The sequence below is a fragment of the Micrasema longulum genome, unplaced genomic scaffold (assembly GCF_059751315.1).
Source record: "Micrasema longulum isolate JH-2025_06_02 unplaced genomic scaffold, ASM5975131v1 h1tg000462l, whole genome shotgun sequence".
NCBI lineage: Eukaryota > Metazoa > Arthropoda > Insecta > Trichoptera > Brachycentridae > Micrasema > Micrasema longulum.
In genome coordinates this window covers 334,994-349,348 of record NW_028277660.1, presented here as the reverse complement: position 1 = coordinate 349,348, position 14,355 = coordinate 334,994, and the positions used below count along the sequence as shown (strand labels likewise).

Sequence of the window (14,355 nt, the reverse complement as noted above, 5' to 3'; positions counted from 1 at the left end):
TAATAGGAAAAGCGCGGACGCCCCTGGTCGGAGGCTTCTAGCCACCCTGTTTGAGATAAAACACACACGATTCCACAGTATTATATACTGAAGGAAAATTCAACATCCCCCGAGTGTAAGGAGAGTATAAATAGGCTGCTTTCCTTCAAACAGCATCAGTTCTACGCGGTCAGAGCTTCGAGTAGGAACCGATCTTTACAAGAAAATATACCACACCAAATCGTAAGTAATTATTGAGTATTTCATTGTTTGAATACCGGCCGAATACACATAGAATTTACCTGTGCTCGGTCTATTTTTGTGAAATTTCATGCTTTGTGAAGGGTTTCTTAAAAGTGCCATAATTGGGAAAATACAGAGTCGAATCGAGTGAAATTTCTCTTATTTATTTTAAACAATTGAATAAGTCATTTGTGTACGATAGTCTGGCCAAAATTGGCCTTTATGGAGAGCCACATTGCAATGTTTGCACGTGTACAGGTTCTCACCGAGGTAATGTTTTTGTGATTTGTATCCCGGAGCCGTGTAAACACGTGATTAAAATAACCACGCGTTGTGTCCCGGTCCCGTGTTTTCCGTGGTAAACTGGTAAACCAGCAGCAAAAAATCACATAAATTTTTGTGACATTTTCCTTTATTTCTACGTAAAACTATGCCTGCGGTAATACTTGTATTTTTTTTCAAAAACAAAAAATTAAAATTTGTTTCGGCCACTTTTATGTTCAATCTTTAAATTATTTTAACAAATTTTAGTTAAATACCTAGTCTTTATTGAGATCCCAGATACCTAAGTTTAGTCTAAATTTGAAATGGCGTAATCTGCCGGTCTACAAGTAATTATATTTTAGTTACATAAAACTTTTAAGTATATTTTTTTACAGAAATACTTTTTTAAAATATTGTTTTTATCTAATTTATATTTTTTATTATTGCGCGATTAAAAAAAACATTTGTTTTACAATGGCAAAATCGTATGATTTCCTAATTTTGCGAGCGTTTTACCAGACTACAGCCTAATAGTAAGATTGAGGTTGGTGCCTCTCCGTTTGCTGACTGCCATGGTTTTAGTTTTGAGTGCATTCGTTTTGAGCCCAAAGTTTTTTACAGAATTATAAACTATATCAACAATTACATCTGTTCAGGAGTGTCAGCAATAATGACAGAATCTTCAGCGCCTTATATTTCTCAATAAGTTTTTCTGCCGCGCGTCGTTCGCCGCCTCCTTAAGATCATCAGCTCGAAGGAAAACTCATGCCCTCATGAGGTGTTCGGCCAAAGCCGATTTTCGGGGTAGCCGAGCCTGCAAGCACTCGCGCGTTCCTTTACTCTCGTTGCAATTTTTCTGGCAATCTGCCCGATGCACATCTTTTGACAATTAAGCTTGTAAATACCGTCCCGGTCCTCCGCTGATTTTAGAAAATCTCAAATTTTTGTGGATGTGCAGAAAACGGTTTTGATGCCGTGTTTTCTTAGGAATTTGTGAAATTCCACCGGAAACATTTTGTACATACGGCAAACAAGCTATACCTTCATTATGGTCGTTATTATTGTCACGTGTCTTGTTTGTATTCGATGTAGAAGCTATTCTATTCAAAATATCATTCTTTTTGTAACCGTTTCCGTCTCTCTGACGTTGTTTATTACTTTGCCATTTACCTTTCTATGTCAACATCTTATAGTTTCTTTGAATATTAATAGTTAGGTACTCAGAACTACTACAACTACTTAACACCAACTAGGAAGAGAACAGGGTTTTTTTTAAATATATATTTGGACCCCTGTTTTTAGTAGCCTTACGTGTCATGTACAAGGCTAAGGTACTCGGAAAAAATCGTTTTTGTTTGTCTTGGAAATGGGATGTTCGATCACTGATTTTGGTTTATCACCTTTATGGGTCTAATCACCATTGTTGCAAAGTTCAAGAACAATAGCACGTGATAACTACTTTTAACTACAGTGTGGATATCTGTTAAGGATATTCCATCTTTCCTGCATTCTGCTTCAAGATTATGGCGTTGTGCACTGAAAAATGGGCACTGAAATAACAGATGTTCGATACTCTGTGAAGAAATATCATCGCATGGACGATAGTCATCATTCCTTAATTTAAACCTATATAGGTAACTTCTCATAGCTCCGTGTCCGGTAAAAATTTTGGCCGTTTCGAAAGTACTTTGGTGATGAAGACGGAAGTTTGCTGCATCAGCCAGCGTTGGGTGTAGTGGTTTTACCTGTAGAAGAAGCGCGGTAATGATCCTCCCAACGCTGCTGCGTATTTTGTTTTATACAGCGTTTAGCAAAGCTAAGGGGAAATTCTGAGAAGAAAGGTGCCGTTCTTTTACAAGTTGCGGCTCTTGCTCGTTCATCCGCTCTCTCATTTCCTACGACACCAGCATGTCCTCTTATCCAGCATATTTGAATAATCATCCCTCTGATTTTTAGATGCTTAATTTTACTCTGAATATCTACAATTAATGGATTTACCGACCAAATAATAGTTATAGCTTGAACGCCCGAACGACAATCTGATAATATTTTGCAGAGAACAGAGAAAAGGTTGAAAAGCATCAGTGAAAGTATAAAGTATTTTGTACTTTATTTATAATAATAACAACCGATTACTAAGATTGTAGTTACAAGTCGTAAAGAAATCCACTGACAGCCACTGGCTGACTTATGATGAAGACGATATGAACGACTGCATAAAATACAAGAAAAGTCATTTAATTTTTTTAAACAAATAAGTCAATTTTTCCAGTATCTACTACTAAATCATTGTTTTGTTTTAAATATCTGTTTCAGACAATGTTCGGAGTCAACAAGTCTTTTGTGAGCGTTGCGGCGTTCGTGCTGCTGGCGAGTCTCGTGGTCCTTTGTATGGTGACCGGAGGGGACGCCACTTACAGGAAGCCCCCTTTCAACGGCTCCATCTTCGGCAAGAGGGGAAACCCCGTAGGTCTGTACAAACTACAAACGATACTGTCCACATTGAGATATAATATATAGAGATAACATTCCATACAAATCCGAGCTAAAAAGTCGTTCCTAAAGGTAAGGGAATGACCAAGTATCGTCACGTCATATCACGTCGATTTTGACAAGCAAAACGAGTAGTACAGTAAAAAGCACTGACTGTTTGTATCGGTCTACTGTAAGTTCTATACAGTATGTCGCTCCCTTCCGCATACGCGTCACCTTTGTTTATCGTCTAACTATGCGCTTGAATAACTGAGCAGGACAGAGACAGGAGCCAACTCACGACTAATGATGAATTAACTGGTAACATATTAATAAGACGTTTTTAAACATTAAAATAGCTGTTTTAAACAAGTATTGATTAAGATAAAAACGTTACTTTCCGGTGAAAGATTATACCATCGCTTTCCCAGATCGATTTGTGCAGTATCGTAATTGCGAGGAGACAAAAGTAGCCGAAGACTACTCGCAACAGACTAAAGTCGGTTCTATAAAACATATGCCAATTGGCCGCAGGTTGAGGCACCATATTTCGAACGCTCATGCTTATAAATATATATTTGAATAGTTTATATATCGCCATTTTTGTGAAAATCACCTCAAGGGCGCTGTACAGTAAATAAATATCCCAGCACGTCTTGCAGCTACAGAGCGCATGGACGGTTGGGATTCTAGTCCCTCGTCTCCAATTATGATATATTACAATAAATTATGATATTTAGGAGCTAGATTACAGCACGTCTTGCAGCTACAGTGCGCATGAATAGTAATAAATCTAGCCCCTTTTTACATTTTTTGTTTTATTTTATTTGACAATGAAGTTTAGAGTTTAAGTGATATTTAAAAAAAAAAACGAAATAAAAACAAATTTATAAAAATAGAAGTTAGATTACAACATGTCTTGCAGCTACTGAGTGCATGGACGGTTGGAATTCTAGACCCCATTTACGAAATTTAGATATTTGATAGTTGATTAAATTTACCTATTGGAGCTTGATTACTAATCGTCTTGCAGCTACAAAGTGCATGAACGAATGAAATTCTAGCACCTTAAAATTATTAATAAATTTACAAAAATAGAAATTGAGCATAATGGTAAATTTGTAAAGTGTTCACGCTAAAAGTTATTATCATATATAGGAGCTAGATTACATGATGTCTTGCAACTACAGAGCGCATGGACGATATGAAGCCTAGTCCCCATTTACATTATTAAAACATTTATACCTCAATGATTTTCCATCAAACAAAAGATAAGTTCCGAATCCTTAGTTGAGTGGAACACAATATGGGTGCTTAGTATCTATATATATCTTTTATTGGCGTTTTCTCACATACATAATTTTCTTGTTATTTTCCAGATTACGAAAACGCCGGCAAGGCGCTGTCAGCCATGTGTGAGATTGCCAACGAGGCTTGCCAGTCATGGTTCCCCGTGCAAGAAAATAAGTAAACAAAACTACCAACTTTTCACACGACACGTCGCCATTTTGAAATGCTTCGAACTTTTAAGAACCGTTTGAAAATTGGAACAACATCCAGAAAACAATAACTAGTTGCCAGTGCACAAAAACACACAAAAAACTCATTTTATCTATTTGTTTATGGTACATTTTTTTTTCTCATGGAACTGTCATTTTTTACGGCGTTTGCATCAAATAGATAAATCTGTATTCGATTCAATTTTTATAACCGTGAATCTATTTTACATTTTTAAATCAGTCTTACACTCCTTAAATCAGATTATTTAATGATTATTATTAGTTTGTCAATTACCTTTCTCATTAAAATAGTTTAGAAGCATTCAAAATGGTAGATTTTGAATTTGGCTCTCTAAGGATCAACGACACTTTACGAAAATGGCTGACATGACAATATTATCGGTGTTAAGTATCATATATGAAACATGTAACCTTTTTACTAACGCCTTCAATACGATATCCCATTGGTTTCTTTGTTACTATAGGCAAAATGTAATCAAAATGTGGCTGGTAAATACTGTAATATTTTAAATCTGTATTTAATTATAAATATACTCCATATAAAAAGGAAGAGATTTTTTCTTCAAGGAATACTTTTTATAAGTATCAAAGATGACCAATTGACCATTACCTACGTATTTTCTAATTATGTTCTGAATTTAAATTTGATCATGCGCTACAAACGCTACAATGGGCCATTTCCATAATATAATACAAAAAACACACGGGTATTAAATCATTTACACCGTGTCGCTGTCGGACAGGGTACGGGACAGCATACATAAGCCGCAGGAGAGAGCGAGAGGGGGTCGAGCTGCCCCGGATTAATGCGTAGAACGCTCTCATTGGCTGGACATTATTATATTTTATTTTTACATCTTAACTTTAAAGTCAAATAACACCCTAAGTATACATTTTAGTCTTAATTAATACATAAATAGCAGGGGAAAAGATTCTACATACTGATAAAAAGGGTGATATTTGTTTTAGTGGGATTTAGTGAGGCCTAGTACTTCATAATCCTATGCATATTTGTAGCTAGAGTTTCCATATTTTATCGTCTGCAAGTGACATAATTAACCGTCTTTATTAAAGGGGCAGCTTATTAGATTACAAAATCGAGACTGCTAGCCGAAATAAACACAAAAAACCAACATATAAAAAAGTTCGTAAAAACACTGGTGCCGTTCGCCAAACGCTACAAAGGGCCATTTCCATAATATAATACCCCAAGGGCGCTTTACAAAGTGATTCTATGAATACCAATATAATTTATAATTTAAGTCAAGCAAATTCATATATTGAGGCCATACTGAACATGATGACTCAGTAGAGTCAACAGCCTTTATATATTTAAAATGTTTTTAAATATAGGTGTAAGATGTTGATTTCAAATTTTGTGCTATGCCTAGAATAAAAATTATTCTTTCAAAGCTATAAAAAAAATTTAATAAAAGAAAATTGTAGGAGATATGATGCATTGAAATAATAAAAAAGCTTTAAATGCGATTATCTCGAAACAACGAAGCAAACTCCTGACGTCACTGCGACCTATGAAGATCTATTGTGACTATTGGTCCTTGTGAATAGTTATTGCCCTCCGAGCCCGGGTCTATAAAGAGCCTGGCTGCTGTGAGGAAGACAAGAGATTACATTTTGATAAATATTCTCCTCCAAGCCCAGATCCGTAAAGTATCGGGCTATTAGGTAAGGGGCGAGCTCTTTAACATCCTCGGGTTTAACCAGTGGTCCCCCGAGGATGAGGCTCCTTTTATGATGTAAAGCATTACACTCACATATATTGTGGATAGGTGTTTCCTCATCTGCCCTGCAGAACCTACATCTAGAAGTTTTGGAAAGGTTCATTCTAGCAAGGTGTTTGTTCAATCTGAATAAAACTATTAGTTTGTGTCTATTTAAAAACTTCAATCTTGATTTGCCAGCAAACAAGAATTCTGATTTGGCCAGTTTACATTGTATGCCCACGATATATCAACATTTCATGTCGTCCATCCCAGGAATGGAGAACTGGAATCCCAACCGCCTACGCGCTCTGTAGCCGCAAGACTTGTTGTGGTATTTACTGTACAACACCCTTGAGGTGATATTGACAAAAATAGCTTGATATTTTTCATTTAAATTAATTTATTCAATAAAATATTGACACATACGGTGTAAATAAATAAATATACTTATTCATATTAAATTCTTTTTACCAAAATGTCAGAGGATTAAGACAGAAAATGTAGTATTGAAACATTCCATGACAAAGTTTGTACAGTACTGTGTGTACTAACACTTTTCCTATTTCTTGGGACCTTTCCCATAGCAAAAAAGTATCCTGAAATTAAGTGCTTCAACCCTTCCTTACTTGTTAATGTTAAATTTTCCAGCAACAAACTCAGGCTTTATATTCCTTCCATACTCACTGAATTAAAAAAACATATCTGTTCTCATTCGGCATACTACACTATTGAACAAAAACAAATGCAACATTAGAGCAGCTCAAAATTCCCCATTGGGAAGAGCAATCAACACTTTTTCAAAATATAAGAAGCTGATTTGGACTTTTTCAACAACTCTGCTCTCCATTACAAATGGAAGCTGAATCTCATCAACAGTAATAATGATTAACCTATTTTAATCTGAACTAAATCTACTCTCATAACACACAACATGCACGCCATGTTCTACACACCACACTTTAAAAGAACAATAACAACGCAAACACAAATTATATCATTCGTATTCCCATTACATCTTGTCCTTTTAGAAATTAGTACTGTATATTTTGTTGCGTAGGTAATTGTGTGTGCTTGTTTGCTATTTTAGAACACACCATTTTGTTCAATGATTTGATTTGACAACAGATCAAAATTTAATGACAGATCTATCAATTTGATAATTGGAAGAGTTTAATGATATAATAAAAACATTATTTTGCATACAATATTTGAGGAGTGCTCCTAAAAATTATTGTAATACATTGGATTAAAATGTAGAAAATTCTAGAGTCGGTCTTTGGCCATCTTTGATATTGCTAAGATTTGAATGGTAAATATAACTCGGGATTCTTTATGTTACATTTCTCGTGGAATATGTAGGAAAGGCTAATGTTTAAATATTGCAATAAACTGATATATATCGCAATGTTTGGTGTTTTTTTATTGATTGCCCTGTTCTTTGTTTGGCTTTTAATATGCCTGAGCAGATTTAATAGTAAACTTTGATGATTCGATGGGAGACTGAGGTATCCACCATTCATGGGGGGCCAAACCGTCAACCGCTGTCAACTGGTCGACCGCATACCCATTTCTAACCGTCCGCCTGTAAAATGCGATGTAGCTTTGAAATCACGAACTTCTTTACTAAGCATTTTTTGGAATTGGCTTTGTAAGACTTCCATATTCCATTCTCAAAAATGTTTTCCCTCTGTTGCAACAAATTTAGTTCTGATTAACTCCCTAGGGAAGAAATCCAACATGTCTGCAAACATTTGGACATACTCAAAACATTGTTGAATAAACTAACCGGTAAAAGAAGAATTGGTTCAGCAGAATGAATCTCACCCACGTGATAAAGGTTTCAGCTCTCTCCAGTTTTGTTGCCCCAGAGCCCGACATTGCCAAAACACCATCCGACCATTGCGTTAAACAACACTCTTTTGGGGGGCTCCTGATTTCTCATGCGGTGCAAATTATTAAGTAATTCTACACTGCATTTGTACTCTGATGGCATTTCAGGATCATTTATACATGAAGTTGATCATTCTTGTGCTCAAGATCCGGGGCCACAAAATATTGCAGAAAAATCACCCTATTTTAAAAAAATATATATATTTGGACCCCTGTATTTAGTAGCCTTATGTGTCATGTACAAGGCTAAGGTACTCGGAAAAAATCGTTTTTGTTTGTCTTGGAAATGGTCACTGAATTTGGTTTATTACCTTTATGAGTCCAATCACCATTGTTGCAAAGTCCAAGAACAATGGCGCGTGATAACTACTTTTAACTACAGTGTGGATATCTGTTAAGGATATTCCATCTTTCCTGCATTTTGCTTCAAGATTATGGCGTTGTAAACTGAAAAATAGGCATTGAAATAACAGATGTTCGATACTCTGAGACAATAGTCATCATTCCTTCATTTAAACCTATATAGGTAACTTCTCATAGCTCCGTGTCCGGTAAAAATTTGGGTCGTTTCGAAAGTACTTTGATGATGACGACGGAAGTTTGCCGCATCAGCCAGCGTTGGGTTTAGTGATTTAACCTGTAGAAGAAGCGCGGAAATGATCCTCCCAACGCTGCTGCGTATTTTGTTTTTACAGCGTTTAGCAAAGCTAAGGGGAAATTCTGAGAAAAAAGGTGCCGTTATTAAATCACCCTATACATCATGCCGACATTAATGGGGATCAGATCTGGGACCTTAGGGCATGGTAGGAGAATTAACTAACCTGTAAACCACGAAGTGGACTGATCTCTAACGGATTTAAAATCAAATACACCTGTTATTTAGCAGTTGTTATCGAGTGAAAAACACTAGTAAACGATTCCGTTTCTATTTAACACACAGAACTGTATTTTTTATTCCACCACACATCAATTTTTCACAATTTTAACCTGAAAACAATGAAAATAACAGCATGAAAAAATAACCCTGTTTTTATGTAATAAAAAATATATTTCATATAGTAAAATAAGTTGTATCATACAAGTTCATTTTGATTAAAAACATGTAATGTAAAATGTTCAATAGGGCTCTTTTAATGCAGGTACGATTCTGTGATGGTTGGGGTAATAATAGAACAAACACAGCAACTCCTGGTAGCGAGCGTTCAATTATAGAGTTACAAAAGGCACTTAGAGAAATGAAAAAAAAAGGGGACATAATTTATTATTGCAATCTGGTTTCAGTTCTTTTACTTCACAGAAGCCAAGAAAAATGGAGGAAATGTGGACGTTTAAACATAGGCAGAATGGTGAATGTTACAAATAGTGAAGGTGGTTACTTAAACCTCGGGAGCAAATCCAGCCTGTCTACAAACATTTGGACATACGCAAGACATTGTTGATTAAAATAACTGATCAGATGAAGTAAAAAATTTAAAAACTGTTTTCAGGCATTGCCTAGTAGATGAAATGGTTCAGCCGGATGAATCTCACCCACATTATGAATGTTTCAGCTTTTTTTCTTTACATAAGTCAACAGATGGAAGAGTTGAGGAAATGTGGATGTTTAAACATTGGCAGAATGAAGAATGTTACACAGTGATATGTCGTGAGCCGTTAAAATGCCTAGACTTCCATATTCCCTTCTCAAAAATGTTTTGTTTTCTCTCTCTGTAGCAACAAATTTAGGTTTGTAAAGTTTTTTGTAAAAGCAATATTTGCATTCTTAGGATGTTTAATTTTGAAGGCCATTTCCAACAAGTTGGGGTAGAGTAGGATTCGAACCATGGACCTTTGATCCGTGAGTCCGAGACACTAGCCACAGGACCACAACCCGATTAAAAAATATTGATCTGGTTTCTTTGGGGTATTGTAAAATAATTGTTTTTAGTAGTCTCCAGAGTGGGTTTAGTTATTCTGCGACTCAAATAAAAAAAATATCACGAAAACTAGCCAATGACAGTGTCGAGGGCATCACCGACAAGCCGTGAAGTTGAAATTGATGATAATGAAGTTACATTTTGTACAGAAGGAATTTACAATAGCGAACACTGGCGAGGAGCTGGTGAACGGTTTAATTACTTGTCCGAGTTGACGTTGCGTCGGGTTACGCGTTGCGGGCCAAAACGGTGTTCCGCCCTGTCAACTTCACGGCTTGTTGGTGATGCCCTACACAACAGCTTGCCCACCACATACCACGCACACAACATCTGAGGGCTTAAGCCTACAAAAAATTGCTCGTTGCCGAACAAGAAAAGCTGCCCGAAGGAGCACTCTGTAATTGAGTAGCAAGAAGGTGATCCAGAAGTCCATAATATGTACATCATTGGATTGAGGAAAAGAGAGAAGTGAGTTCTTCACTGACTGGACGAAATTAGTAATTCCTTTTGGAAGCCACCAGAACTGTATATCCGACAAGACCTATAACAGGCCCGCGGATAGTAGCGGGAAGCTTAATTCGTTATTCATAGAGGGGGAAGGGACAAGATTTGTTCAGACGACTGATTATGGATATCGGCAGCGGCTTGTCGGGGAATCAATAGTGTTAAAAACAAATAATTTTAAATTAAATTTACCACGAACCGATGACAGGTAAAAAGCCCTGTAAATGCATTGACCATATTTAATATGAAATAAAATAAAATTTATTTTCCCTTCTAAAAAAATGTTCCCATTTGTAATATTTAAAATGAGAAATATTACAATTGAACCAAATCCTAATTAAAAATTTGGCATTGGCTTTACAAAATCACCGCTGTATTTGTGACGATACATTGTGAGCATTTATTTTAAACATTGAAAACAATTGAATTGTGATACATATTTCAAATGTTTTAATGCTGTCGCATAGTAAGAGAAATTAGAACTGTGAAACAAACGAGTCCCATTTTCCCTCCAAAATCTGACAGGTGATTGGCGGCATTGACTGAGTTTGATATCTCGTTTTCCCTTTCGATTTCCTTAATTTTCTTCTCGAAAGCATCCTTGATGAGTATTTCTTGCTCTGCGAGGACGATGGCTTCGTTCAGAGTCCTCAAGAGCGGGAAATTCGCGGTTGTTCGCAGGGGCACAACTAAGGTTAGGACGCCATTTTGAATTTGGTATGCGTTGCTGATGGCGTTGCTAGCATAATCTTGTGTTGTGTTGCTACCTGAAAAAAATTAAAAAGCATAAAATTTAATTTAATTTATACCTTCCGGAGATGGGTCCGATTAGACCCAGAAGTACTATAAAATATTGATTATATGTAAAATAATTTCGGTGCGTTTGGATATTTTGGAATATAATATGTATAAGAAAATCACGAAAAATAAAACAAATTTTTACGACGCGTCTTCTTAATTGAGTCAGAGAACATTTTGATAATTAAATAACATAACAAATAATAACATTTAAAAACTAAAAAAATTGCCTAAGAGGCAAGAGATTGACAGCCCTTCCGATTGTTCACTATTACAATCTGATTTACTGTCTTTTAGCACCTGGTGCTCATCCAATAATCTACATCTCAACTTAAGTAAGTGCAAGGTTAAGAGATTTTTTCGTCTGGAAAATCCAAACATATACGGCTACTCACTGAACGATGAAATATTATCATCTGTGTCTACTATACGAGATTTAGGTATTATACTTGACACTAAACTTTCTTTTACAATTCATATTGAACATGTTATCAATAAATCCTTAAAACTCGTTGGATTTATTAACAGAAGCACAACTGACTTTAAAAATATCAATACCCTTAAAACTTTCTTCTGTTCCCTAGTTCCCCCGCACCTAGAGTATTCCTCTGTTATCTGGTGTCCATATTATGATGTTCACATCAAGAATATTGAATCAGTTCAACATCGATTTTTGAGAAAGATAGGCTGGAGATTGGGCTTATTCAGAGACCAATATACGTATAATGAGTTAGAAACTAGCTTAAATATATCTTCTCTTCAAGACCGTCGAAATAAATCCGACCTTCTAGTCCTATTTAAAATTCTCAACTAACTCTTTGATGCGCCTGAACTACTGAGCTCGATAAAATGAAATATCCCAACTAGAAACTTCAGACAAAACTGACTCTTTCATACCGATAACCATAGAACTAACTATGGTTTTCATTCCCCTATGCCCAGAATTCTCAGGTCTGCCAACAAACATACTAGTCTTGATTTCTTCGATAACAAGTTGTCTTTTTTCAAACGATCACTGAACCAAATTCAATTATAAACACCTCTCTCCCGCTTCCACTTCTACAAAGTCTACTATTTACCATTTTGTCTTTCTACTTTTCTTTATAATAATTTTCTATGTATAAATATGTATTTAAAAATACCCATCGGGCGTATTTATAAATAAATAACCTTTAAAAAGTGGGTTTAATTAGACCCACCACCAACCATGTACATATATTTTTTCCGACCCAGGGGGTTTTAAGAGTTAAAGTCATCATCATCCGTTTGTTAGCATCCCGAGGTGCAGTAGGATTTTTCATTTCATTTCATTTCAGTTTTTTGCACCACAACAGGCCAGGAGGCCCAATTACAGTGGTGAATTACATTACAGAACAACCAGGCTTGAGAAAAATCACATTTTAATTTTTGTGTTCTCACCGGGAATCGAACCCGGAACCTTCCGTGCGGGAGTCAAGCGTCTTGACCACTACACCACGGAGGCCGCCTTTAGGTTGATAAGGGTTAGAGCTCCTACCCCAGTTAGAGGTTGACAGAAGACAAGAGGTTGCTGTTTAATGTGTATTTATTACATGGTGAATAAATAACAAATCGAATTATGTATTTCCAGTGTTCCGACAGTGTCTGTTAAATAAATATATTAGTAATTATGATTTTACCAAATAATTGAATTTTGTAGGGCATTTTCTTTTAGTCGTTTACGACATTATTTAAAACTGTATTAGAAAATGGGAAACCAGTTGTGGTAAGGCGGCATTTGAACCTCGGACCTCAGACTCCTGAATCCGCAACACTATCCGCGGAACCACAATCGGTCGATTAATTAGTTAATTAAAAATGTATTTATATTTTACACCGATCTTAATTTGTTTAAAGAAAAAAAACTTACTCTTGGCCAGGTCAAGTTCAGGAAGCGCACTCTGGTAGAACGGACTGGCCTTGAGGGATTGAAGGTCCTCCAAATAGTCAACGAAGGTGTCCGTCTCCGGGGAGCAGTCTCCGTGGAAGTCATCAGTGTCTATAGACCAGATCATCACTCCACGGAGCTTCTTAGATAGGGCAAACCTGTTACAGATATAAACATCAATATTCCATCCTGGTTCGAGCAATAATACTTTCAATATATTTTATTTAGTTTTGTCACTCAACAATACAACTTCACACCCTGTAAACTGTTTTATGGCGCGTATGAACAATTAATTAGTTCAGTGGTTTTATTTATAAATATATAAACTATCTATATTATAGACTATCAAACCAAAATATATATTTTAGAACCTAAATTTATTTACAACCAATTCAAATAGATCAAGTCAAAGAAGGAATCGTGTGTTAGAAATACCACATTGTAAATCGAGGCTTGCACAGAGACATGCATATTTTATTGGCCCAAAAATTTTTAATTTTTAATTTAATTTACTGATTTTCATTGATTCCAAACTTTCAAAATTTGCACTATCCTGGATTCAAACTAAAGATATAAGCTCTTTTTTTCTATGATATATTTTGTTGCCCTTAAATAATAAGGAATATTTTTGTGTTTTTTTTGTATTTTTTATTTCCTTCTTTAATTACTATAAAAAAAACATATAATCTTTTACAGAATATTTTATTTTTTCTTTCTTATGTTACACAAAAATATTATAACTGTGCATTATTTATTTTAGGAGCAAAATTCATTTACATTTTCTTGTATACCCATGAAAAGGCCATGCCTTTGTGGGATTTTTTTGTGTACTATTAATATGAATTTTATTGCTATGTAATTATGCTTTATTTTTTTAATACTTTATTTTACCTGTTATGTTTATTGTAAAAAACAAAAAAATTAAAAATTAAATTAAAAATTAAAAATAAATAAATAAAAAACATATTTATGGAGTCAATATTAGTTTTACGTTTTAATAGACTAGAAATATTTAACATGGACTTTATATCAGCATAAGAATAATTACCTCTCTAGTCCAAGCATCCACGCTACTTTTCGAAGCAAGTGATGTTGATTGGTCAAGACGCTTGACTCACGCACAGAAGGTTCCGGGTTCG

At 35.5% G+C, this 14,355-nt stretch overlaps 2 protein-coding genes across 2 annotated transcripts in view; one reads left to right on the top strand and one right to left on the bottom strand.

Moving 5' to 3' along the window:
- The first annotated feature begins 170 nt into the window (after nucleotides 1-170).
- Nucleotides 171-5,024, top strand: SIFa (neuropeptide SIFamide). Its single transcript, XM_088226716.1, has 3 exons — nucleotides 171-222; nucleotides 2,803-2,956; nucleotides 4,338-5,024. The coding sequence occupies exons 2-3, from the start codon at nucleotides 2,806-2,808 to the stop codon at nucleotides 4,427-4,429; spliced, it is 243 nt and encodes an 80-aa protein (XP_088082842.1). The 5' UTR covers nucleotides 171-222; nucleotides 2,803-2,805; the 3' UTR covers nucleotides 4,430-5,024.
- Nucleotides 5,025-9,119: 4,095 nt separating this feature from the next.
- LOC148281425 (putative chitinase 2) overlaps nucleotides 9,120-14,355 on the bottom strand; it is a 41,966-nt gene continuing 36,730 nt past the window's right edge. The window contains exons 8-9 of the mRNA XM_088226713.1: nucleotides 13,199-13,374; nucleotides 9,120-11,279 (exon numbers count right to left, since the gene is read on the bottom strand). Coding sequence (XP_088082839.1) covers nucleotides 10,963-11,279; nucleotides 13,199-13,374 — 493 coding nt within the window. The 3' untranslated portion in view covers nucleotides 9,120-10,962. The remainder of the gene's footprint in view (nucleotides 11,280-13,198; nucleotides 13,375-14,355) is intronic.

Coding starts and splice junctions, on each gene's coding strand:
- SIFa (XM_088226716.1), top strand. CDS start 2,806: ATGTTCGGAGTCAACAAGTCTTTTGTGAGCGTTGCGGCGTTCGTGCTG. Junction 2,957..4,337: donor CAAGAGGGGAAACCCCGTAG/GTCTGTACAAAC, acceptor GTTATTTTCCAG/ATTACGAAAACGCCGGCAAG.